Source organism: Mus caroli, chromosome 6, assembly GCF_900094665.2.
Source record: "Mus caroli chromosome 6, CAROLI_EIJ_v1.1, whole genome shotgun sequence".
Classification (NCBI taxonomy): Eukaryota; Metazoa; Chordata; class Mammalia; order Rodentia; family Muridae; genus Mus; species Mus caroli.
In genome coordinates, this window is record NC_034575.1 from 108,696,966 (window position 1) to 108,707,578 (window position 10,613).

Consider the following 10,613-nt stretch of genomic DNA (forward strand, 5'->3'; position numbering starts at 1 on the left):
TGGTATGTGAGTGTGTGTGGTATGTGAGTGTGTGTGGTATGTGAGTGTGTGTGGTATGTGAGTGTGTGTGGTATGTGAGTGTGTGTGGTATGTGAATGTGTGTGTGTGGTACGTGAGGCACTGAGAAATATAATTTTGGCAACAAGATCTTGCTATGTAACCCACATTAACCACAAACTTTGATTCTCTTCTAAGTTCTGACTTAGCCTTTGGGACAATTTAGATGCATATTTGGCACTAACAGAGTCACCAACACAACATGTAGTATAAAATCTAGTGTAACACTAGAATACAAAAAATGGACAGAGAATTATGTATCATTTCCATGAGCATCTCAAAAAGCTGGAACTGAATGGTGCCTCCCTGAATGATAGGTCAGAGGTTGAAGGGCTAGAATATTTCTTCTCTAATACCTAGAAACTCAGCCTCCCCCAGCCATAAAGGTGCTTATTATAATCCTGTTTGTTTTGCTTCTTCTATGATTAGGGTGAAGAAATTATTTCCCAGGATCCCTCTTCCTCAGAGAGCAATGCAGAGGACAGTGAGGATGGCATGACATCCCACGTCTCCAGGAACAGAGCAACAGAGGTATCTACACAGGCTGGTCTAGCATTGGTAGACCATTTTATTAAGTAGTCTTTGTTAGCAGAGTACAGGATTTTTCTCTATGTGTCCATTGTTAAATAATTCTGTGCCCATCTCCATTCCCTACAAAAAAAAAAAAAAGCTTACATGAATGCTTTGGGATCCATAAAATTCAGTTACATCCTCTCAAAGTATGGTGAAAGTTTGCAACCTAAGGGCAGTTATAGCTCAGTGGTAGAGTATGTGCTTAGCATTTGCACTCTTGTGCATTCAATCCTCTGTACCAAAACCAAAGTGGTACAAACAAATATAGCACCCTGCGTTCTGTGATCTTGTATATGAAAGTGTTGTAGAATGGAGAAGTGATGAGAATGTTGAATAGTTGAATCGTCTTAACTTTTGTTAGTTTGGCAGTCTTGGCTGACCTGGAACTGTGTAAATCAGAGTAGCTTTAAAATCACAGAGACCTGCCTGCCTGCCTGTGCCTCCCAACGGCTGAGATTAAAGACATGAACTACCATGCCAGGGCATTTCAGAGGGTGTGTGTGTGTCTGTCTGTCTGTCTGTCTGTCTGTCTGTCTGTGTCTCTTTGTGTGTGTGTGTCTTTTGAATGATTATGAGTATTTTTGTACGTGTTTTTCTATGCACTGAGTGCATGCAGTACCTGTGGGTGCCAGAAGAGGGTTGTTAGACCCCTGGGACTGGAATTAGAGCTGCAGGCCACCATGTGGTTTTAGGTGTTGAACCTACATCCCCTGGAAGAATAGCCAGTGCTCTTAATAACACTGACCCATCTCTCCAGCCCCTCAACTCATCTTAACATATAAAATAGAAACATGAAAGCAGAAGCCTAGAGTCAAGCTGCCAAAAGAGAAATAAAATCATATAAATCCACCTTTTTTCCTGTGGACATAGGCTATTGCAGATTTAAAGTGAGCTACAGAAAATGTGTGCATCAGGTTTTGCATTAGTGTTGCATACCAGGCAGGTTAGCTAGAAGCTGTGCACAGAAAGACTGTGCATTCTGAAGTCTGCTCTAAGGCTCTATTTTAGTCCTATAATGGACCTCTTCTGCTTACTCTCATAGGGATCTGAGGTACTCAGTGTGCTATGCTTCCACTACATAATAATGTGTCCTAGTGGAGGAGCAAATCAGTTTCACGCTGGGCTCCTGTTGGTATACGCCAGGACTCGTGATAACCTTTGCTTCGTACACACAACACATATGCATATTGCCTGTCTACTCCTTTTATGTATGTATGCAGAATCTTGCTATGTAGCCAAGGCTGGCCTTGAACTCACAATCCTTCAGAGTTGTACCATATGAAGGCTTGCTCTATATATTGAATTGATAATGTGACTTTGTTTCTGTGGTCTGTGCCTGAAGAACTGCTAGAGAGCTTTGGTTTATTTAAAGATCATGCAGATTTGCTTCAGTTGTAAATAGTTCAGTATTAAAATTATCTTTGGGGCTGAATGTGGTGGTTTACACCTTTAATCACAGCACTAGAGAAGCAGAGGTAGATGGATCTTGGTGGGTTCAAGGCCATCCTGGCCTACTTAGCAAATTTTGAGTTAGATAGGATTACACAGTGAGACCCTGTTTCAACAAACAAAAACCTTTCTCCATGGCTTTGGGCTATAATTCATATCAGGAACTATGTAGTATGAGGGGACTAAGTATGTGTGGTGGCTCATGTCTATAGTCCCAGCACAAGGGAGGCAGAGGCAGGTGATCTCCTGACTATGAGACCAGTCAAGAGCCACATGAGAGCCCATCTCAAAAAATCAGATTTTAGCCAGGCACATATCTTTAATCCCAGCACTCGGGAGGCAGAGGCAGGCGGATTTCTGAGTTCAAGGCCAGCCTGGTCTACAAAGTGAGTTCCAGGACAGCCAAGGCTATACAGAGAAGAGAAACCCTGTCTGGAAAAAATAAATTAGATTTTAGATTTTAAAAGGGGGCTAAGTATGGTAGAATGTGCCTGTAATTCCAGCCCTTGGAGGCGCTAGAAGGTGGAGGTGGAGAAAGCTCACAAACTCAAGGTCCTTCCTGGCAACACAAGTGTAGGAGGCCTTGAGCTACGTGAGATCTTTTCTCAAAACAAAAATAAAACAGAAGGGGGACATCCGCTTTAGCTTAGAACATTTTAAACTTCACTGCTTGTAAGAACAAAAGTGGTATAGTGTACATCTGTGAGAACACTGTCTCAAGCACTGGCCTAAAGTGCCTTTTTCTTCCTTTCCCTTAGGATGGGGAAGATGAAGCAAGTGATGGACAGAAGGACCAGGACAGTGATGAAAGTGACGACAGCTCCAGTTAGAGCCGAGCGACATGGCTGCCCTGCTCACCTCTGGCAGACTCTCATCTCTTTGGGGTTTGAAGTCAGGTGTCTGTTTTTCTAGTCAGAAGCATCCTGTTTGTCCAACAAGAAGGGGTGTTTAATTCCCCAGTGGATTTCATAGGTTGTCTAACCTCCAGGTCCCTGGTTCAGGAGTCCAGTGTAGCATCCATCGTTGGCTTGAATGAACATGGCTGGGCTGCAGTGCAGTGCAGTGCAGGTGCCCTAGCTGAGCCTTGGGGTTTTGAAACTAAAATCTAGGCTTATAATAGTAAATAAATCTGTTTCAGAGTTTTGCCTCAGCTACCTTTTTCCTCACTTTAGATGTGATTATTCAAGGATTAGATAAGATTGAGTTGAGGTTTGTGCAATCGTTCAGGTGCCCTAAAGTGTGTTCCGTACTGTTATCTTCCTGGAGGAATGACTCAACCTTCTTATCAACGATCAGTGTTTGGTTTGGTCTGTGTCAGGGTCTCTTTACCTAGCCCTGCTGTTGTGGTATTAGATATGTTGACCAGGAGGGTCTTGAACATTACTCTTGAATTTTTAAACATTTTTGTACATATGTGTATGGGCATATATGTGCCACTGTGCATATGTGTAGGTCAGAGGACAGCTTATGGGAGTGAGCTCTCTCCTTCCACCATGTGGGTTCCAGGGTTCAAACTCTAGACCTTCACCTGCTCAGCCAGTTTAAAATGTTTTACCCTTTTAAAATGTTTGGTTATTAATATAAAAGGAAGGAAGACATCATCAAACATGTGCTGGCTTTATATGTATATATAGTATTTATTTCCACATGAATTTGAATTATGCCTATAATCTATTTGTAATAATCATACAAAATAATTGTAATTTATTAGAAATAGAACATCAGGAGCTAAAATAGGGGATTCTTCTGTCTTCTGCCAGGAAGCCCAGTCTCAGAGATGCTGCCAGGCTCTTCCTCGCTGCGCCATTAAGATTATTTAATTTTTGTTAATATTTTTACTCATACCAGTATTAAAGTTATGTTTTGTTGGGTTGTTGTTGTTGGTTTTTTGTTTTTGTTTTCCTTGTTCATGTTGGTTTGAGGAGGGAATGCTGTTTTTAAATCAGTCCTTAACCCATTTATAGATTTTCTTGACCCCTTCATCCTCTGGTACCCAGAGATCCATACCTGTCTTTTCTTGGCATCTCTTTCTTCACCAGTTCAGCATTTAAGGTGTGGTCACTAGGCTGGCTTATTTCTATGATAAGGTAATCATTTTCACACGTGCACATCAAAGTTAGGTTAACTTTGAAACGGCCATCCAGCTTTAGAGTAGAACTGCTCCTCCTCGCTCAGTATCGTTGGTCCTGTTTCTGAAGAGAAAGGGAGAAGGGGAGCTCCTGAATTGCCACAGCTTGACCTAAAGGCAAAAGATCTGGTGTGCTGTCAGCTTGGTTTATGTGGATAGGTCTGTGCGAGCTTTGGGTACATACCAGAGAACTGGTGTGGAGGTCCAGTGGGGACCCTTTACTTGGAGTGCTGCAAGGCGAAGGTGCACTTCTTGTAAGTCGCATACAGCAAGAGGATTGAGCGTAGCATCTGTTTGCACATGGTCACTGTCATTTGGACCTGAGGCTCCTTGAGCCCTGTAGGCCACTGGTGCTCCCTGCTGATTATTTTGCAGAAGGCTGACTTGTCTGAAACTCTGAAGGTTCCAGTCCACTTGGGTGGCTGGGCTGTGATGACCCTACCGAAAACAGAATCCACTCCACTGAGGCGGACTGGCTGCGGCTTCCTCACCACCCCTTTCTTGTTACTCACAGCTCGGAGCTCTGATGTGTGACAGGGTAACTTGGGGCTCTCTCCAGGTTCCACAAGTGGTCTGTCTAGGACAAGCGTGACTTCTTGAAGGCACAACTGCACTTCAAGATCAGAGGGGGTGTGGGGGAAGCAAGGAGAGGCCCTAAAAGGGTGTTTGGAGGAAGGGGTAGGTGTAGTGTGCCGCAGCCATTGGAAGCTCTCATCCAGTGGGGTCCATGGTGACCAGAGCTGGTAGCCTGCCATTGACAGTCCTAAAGGAAAGGAATCAGACATGGAATTTCCCTGCTGTGCTTTCAGGAAGGGGAGAGGCATGGCTGTGCAAATTCACAGCGGTCTCATTACTGACAACCTTAGTGGTTGTTGCACGGCAGATGCCAGTACCTGACGGGTCAGAAGGTCTATAAAGGGCAAGACACTGAGTTTGGCAACTAACTGCTGTGCATTCTAAAACTTCATTAAACCGTTCCCAGCCCCTGTAAGAAAATTATCCCATTCTACAGATGATATGAATTTGTCTGAAATGGAGTATCTTAATCAATGTCTTAGGGTGGAGGCTGGGGGTCGGTCGAAAGTGGCTGGACTTCATGATGAGACATTAGTTGAGGAGAAGAAAACCACCCTTGTTTTACAAGTATTTGTAATTGGTACTTCATCAGAGCTCTCAAAGTGTAACCCTTGAACTAGCAGTTTCAACATCATCATTAAGGATTTGATAAAAATGCAAGTTCTTGGGACCCCTTCTCAGACTTTCTGAATTAGAAATGCGAGGTGGGGTCCAGAAGTTTGAACATACACAAATCCCCCCAAAGGTTGTGTTACACCTTAAAGTTTGCAGACTACTTACAGTGTGACTTCTTAGTAACCTCCAGTTTTCACTATAGCTATGGAGACATCCAACATAAAACAGTGCCTGGATTGGTGGTTTATGCCTACTATATTCTTAACCTGAAAGGTAAAGGTAGGAGGATCATTACAAGCCGGAGGCAAGACTTTTACATAGTGAGCTCCAAGCCTGCCAGAACTGCATACATGGTGAGACCCAGCCCCCTAAACCTCCCACAAAGAGTACTGGAGAGCTGCACCGACAGTGAAGGATACTTGCTACTGTTTCAGGGGACCTGAATTTGGTTCCCATCTCCCATGTGGGGCGTCTTACATCTGTCTATTAACTACAGCTCCAGGCATCCAACAGGGGATTTTCTATCTTCTACCAGTACCTGAGCATACAGATATATACATATAATAAATAGGTCTCAGGCAAGCAGGTGATCTCTGAACTCAAGGACAGCCAGGGTTACATAAGGAGACCCTGTCCAAAACAAAACAGAACAAAAAACAAAGACTTAACAGCAGAAAAAAGGAAAAAAAAAAAAAAAACCTCAAACAAAAATCTTACTGGAGCCTGGCGGTGGTGGCGCACGCCTTTAATCCCAGCACTCGGGAGGCAGAGGCAGGAAGATTTCTGAGTTCAAGGCCAGCCTGCTCTACAGAGTGAGTTCCAGGGCAGCCAGGGCTACACAGAGAAACCCTGTCTCGAAAAAAGGAAAAAAAAAAAATCTTACTGGCCCAAAAGTCTCTTGGCCCTAAAAGCATTCTCATGGAAGAGAACTCTAGAACGCTGGGCGACTTACACAGCCCCATGGAAGAGCTACATCTCATAGGCGAGAGAGTTTGAGGGTAACCTTTACAATTTATTCACTTACTCCCCCATATAAAGGTATGTATGTTTTTATATGTAAGATACCAACTGGATAATACCTTAAATTCTCCTTACATATTGGAAGCATATTTTAACTCAGTATCCAAGTAAAATTTTGATTTTCTGACGTTCTACTTCCAAGTTGACACGGTCTACTGAATTCAGGAGAAACAGAGGTTGGTTCGTTGGTTGGTTGGTTTGTTTTTAGCACCTTCCTCTTATGTGGAGGCCATTACAAGTGCCATTTCTGTATAAGTTGTATGCTCTGATCCATCTCACCCTTCTGCCCTCATCAAGTGTCCTTTTTTTCAGCTAAGTCTTTGTCCCCTCAGCAGCAACACAGACTGTCCAGTAGTTACTGTCACCAAAAGGCTGACACCTCCACAGTGAGACCCAACACACACACACGTAACTTTTCAAAATGAAAATGCCCTTTGACGAAGTTAATTTGCTGATTTCCTCCAGCAGATAGCGTTTCTCAGTCTATGCAGTCCTTTTGCAAGCTGCTATGTTTCATATATCTGGGCTGCCTTAGGGAGAGACACTGACACGAGTACAAGCTATCTATTCCAAACTGCTTATGAAAGGCATCCAGTGCTAGAGACCTTGAATGTAAAAGCACGTAGCCAATGCTGTCATCTCAGGCCTTGAGAGGCTAAAGCAGGATTGCTGAGTTCAGTAACTGCCTGGGTGGCGTAGGTTAAGACCTTGTCCAAAAAAATAAAAACCTAGAGGGAGTGTCGGCACCCTGCCATGGCAAAGTGGATGGAGAGTATAATATATATTTTTAAATCCATTTATAGATTCATCTTAAAAACAGCAAAAGAAAACAGCTTTGTCAAATGTCCAGCATAAACCAATAGGGATGGGAGGCTTTAGACTCCAGGCCTTTCCACCCCTTCACACAAGGTTTAAATCCTGCCCCAGTCCCCAGCATCACAGGGAGTAGGGGTAGGGGGTGAACAAGGGATTCTATACAAGCTACTGGTTATCCCCACACAGGGAACACTTGATCCCCCTATCCAAAAAGGCATCATTTTTATTGACACCTTCCTTCTAAGGAACCTGGATCCTTGATTTCCCCACCTGGGAAAGGGGGCGGCAGTGCCAAAGTGCAGCTGAAGTCCTCGTGAACTGTGAAAAGATTCTGAGAGGCTGAAGTGTTTGGAGAACAGGCTTTTTTCCCTGGAAGTCCCTCTCCCGGAGTGGGAGCCACACGGCCCTGGCCAAGGCCTGGGCGTCGGTTGGATCCCGGACCCGGACCCACCATCACTATCCGGGCCAGGGGCTCACCTACTAAACTCCACGCAGATTGCAGGCTCCAGGGTAGCTGCCGCTTTTTTTTTCTCCACTCGGCGCCTAGCAACCGCCTTTGTGACTCAGGATCCCAGAGGCAGGGGCTGGGCGGGGGAGGGCGTGAGGTGGGGGATATGGCTAGAGGCGCCCTTCTGATGCTAGACAGCTCCAGCCACACCTTCAGTTCCTCCCTGCCCCTGCTTTACACCTGTGTGCATTTGACAGGGGCATAGAGGACAACTCCCCTTCCCCCATGTCAAAGGCTGTGGTCCGGTTCCAAGACCTGTAGTTAGGTTAAGTTAACCTTTTTTCATTATACCCTGGCTCAAACTGTGCTCCAGTGTTTGGGAAGGTTTTATTACTGCACTGGAAGGACTCCAGTGCAAGAAAAGAGACGTATAAATGTTCACCTGTTAAGAAAAATAAGCCATGCGGTGGTGGTGCACGCCTTTAATCCCAGCATTTGGGAGGCAGAGGCAGGCAGATTTCTGAGTTTGAGGCCAGCCTGGTCTACAAAGTGAGTTCCAGGACAGCCAGGGCTATACAGAGAAACTCTATCCCAAAAAAACAACAACAACAACAAAAAAAAACTGTTGGACAAACTGGGAATTTTGGTGCACACTTGTAATGTCACCACTCATGAGACTAAGCAGGATGCCTGGCTCGAGGTTTAAGGCCAGCTGGGATACACGGAAAAGCACAATGGGCAAAACCCTGACCATAAGGATGAGGTAATGTTTGCTGAGGCTGAGGATGAAGGGTTGGGGTAAGGCAGAGATCTGGGTTTGGAAGACCTACAGAGCCTTCAGGTGTCTGTCCAGTGCTCACTGTGTATACATGTATATCCACTACAGTAAACAAAAAATAATTTGGAGGGGAATCAGAAGCCAGAGAGAGTAGAAAAGTATGATATTTGGAAGACAGGTGAGTGCTTTTGAACTTACAACTTTTCTCTGTCTGGGTTTTTTTTTTTTTTTTTGGTTTTTCGAGACAGGGTTTCTCTGTATAGCCCTGGCTGTCCTGGAGCTCACCTTGTAGACCAGGCTGGCCTCGAACTCAGAAATCCGCCTGCCTCTGCCTCCCGAGTGCTGGGATCAAAGGCGTGCGCCACCACGCCCGGCTTCTGTCTGTTTTTATTTTCCTCCTGATTAAGAGATGACTGCTATTTAAAAGGCAAATGAAACTGTAGTCACTGCACATCATTTCAAATATGGAAGTCCCCAAAGCCAAGGTCAGATGATTAGAATTATTGGATAAAGAGTTATTTGTGGGCTGGAGAGATGACTCAGCTGTTAAGAGCACTAACTGCTCTTCCAGAGGTCCTGAGTTCAATTCCCAGCAACCATATGGTGGCTCACAACCATCTGTAATGGGATCTGACGCCCTCTTCTGGTGTGTCTGAAGACAGCTATAATTTTACTCAAATACATTATATATATATGTATATATATATATATTTTTTTTTTAATTTAACTCAGGAAACTCAGGACCTTCAGAAGAGCAGTCAGTGCTCTTACCTGCTGAGCCATCTCGCCAGCCCCCCCCCCCTTTATTTAAAGAGGTATTCGTACTGTTGTGACAATCTGTCCACAGTCCTCTGTGCAATCTGCCCAGATCTGGGGGACATGTTTTGGGAAGCATGATTTTCTATTAGCACCACTGGGATCCAGCAGAGCCAGAGTCTCCTTACGTTACCCAATTGCAGGGAATACCTGAGCCAGCCTTCCTAGGAAGAAACACACACACACACACAAACACACACACACACTGCACAACAAAACACTGGCCCTGGTCCCAGAAAATGGCAAGAGCATGTGTAGGGAGAAAGAAGTCACACAGGGAACAAAAGCAGAAAGGCTGGGCTGGGCTGGGCTGGGCTGGGCTGGGCTGGGCTGGGCTGGGCTGGGCTGGGCTGGGTTCAGGCTTCTGGAACCTCTGGTTCTGGAAAACCAACTCCAGGAGCTGCCGTTCTGTTCTCAAGGTGCTACCCCAAAGAGATGCATAAGTTAAAGATGTAAAACTTTTATATCTTGGTACTGAGTGGTTGTGGGGCATGCCTTTAATCTCAGCACTCTAGAAGCAGAGGCAGGTGGATCTCTGAGTTGGAGGCCAGCCTGACCTACTGGTGCCATGATGTCTTAGGTTTCCATTGCTGTGAAGAGGCACCATGACCAAGGCAACTCTTACAAAGGCAAACATTTAATCAGGGCTGTCTTACAGTTTCAAAGGTTCAGTTCATATCAACATGGTGGTAAAGCATGGTATCCAGCAGGCCAACTTGGTGTTGGAGGAGCCAAGAGTTCTATATCTTGATCTGAAGGCAGTCAGGAGGAGGCTTTGATTCCACACTGGGTAGACTTGGAACACTAGGAAACCTCAAAGCCCTCCCACAATGACACACCCACTCCAACCAGGCCACACCTTCTAACAGAGCCCCTCCCCTATGGGCCAAGCATTCAAACTTTTATTCAGGCCAAACCTATTCACCACACATGGACTGACTTGACCATTGTTTGGACAAGCCTTCTTCTGCCTTAGTCTCTTGAGTGCTGAAATTATAAGCATGTACGACAATGTTCCTTTAACAATTTTTTTAAATGAAACGATTAGGTGAAAAGGTTGGAGATTATTTTTGCAGTTCTTGATAGAAATTGCATGAGTTTACACTGACTTACCATTTTACTTCAGCCGGTCCATCATTGAGTATTAGCATTAATAATGTATTTTGCAGCGGGACGTGGTGGTGCACACCTTTAATCCTAGCACTCGGGAGGCATAGGCAGGCGGATTTCTGAGTTCGAGGACAGTCTGGTCTACAAAGTGAGTTCCAGGACAGCCAGGACTACACAAAGAAACCCTGTTTCAAAAAACAAGAAAGAAAGAGAGAAAGAAAGAAAGA

The 10,613-nt window shown here is 44.8% G+C and overlaps 2 protein-coding genes across 4 annotated transcripts in view; one reads left to right on the plus strand and one right to left on the minus strand.

Annotated features, from left to right (window-relative positions):
• Fancd2 (FA complementation group D2) overlaps nt 1–3,949 on the plus strand; it is a 64,391-nt gene extending 60,442 nt beyond the window's left edge. The window contains exons 43-44 of the mRNA XM_021165022.2: nt 487–588; nt 2,838–3,949. Of these exons, the coding sequence (XP_021020681.1) occupies nt 487–588; nt 2,838–2,909 (174 nt within the window). The 3' untranslated portion in view covers nt 2,910–3,949. The remainder of the gene's footprint in view (nt 1–486; nt 589–2,837) is intronic.
• The window catches only part of Fancd2os (FANCD2 opposite strand), a 12,154-nt gene extending 4,355 nt beyond the window's left edge, over nt 1–7,799 (minus strand). Inside the window, exons 1-4 of one of the 3 annotated variants that reach the window (XR_002378174.2) lie at nt 7,505–7,705; nt 5,564–5,664; nt 4,392–4,970; nt 4,087–4,271 (exon numbers count right to left, since the gene is read on the minus strand). Coding sequence is in view for 2 of the 3 variants with exons in the window: in XM_021165024.1 (XP_021020683.1) it covers nt 4,426–4,962 (537 nt within the window). In the remaining variant the exon portion in view is untranslated. The other 2 variants (XM_021165024.1, XM_021165023.2) reach the window with 2 other exon arrangements.
• Between the last annotated feature and the right edge of the window lie 2,814 nt (nt 7,800–10,613).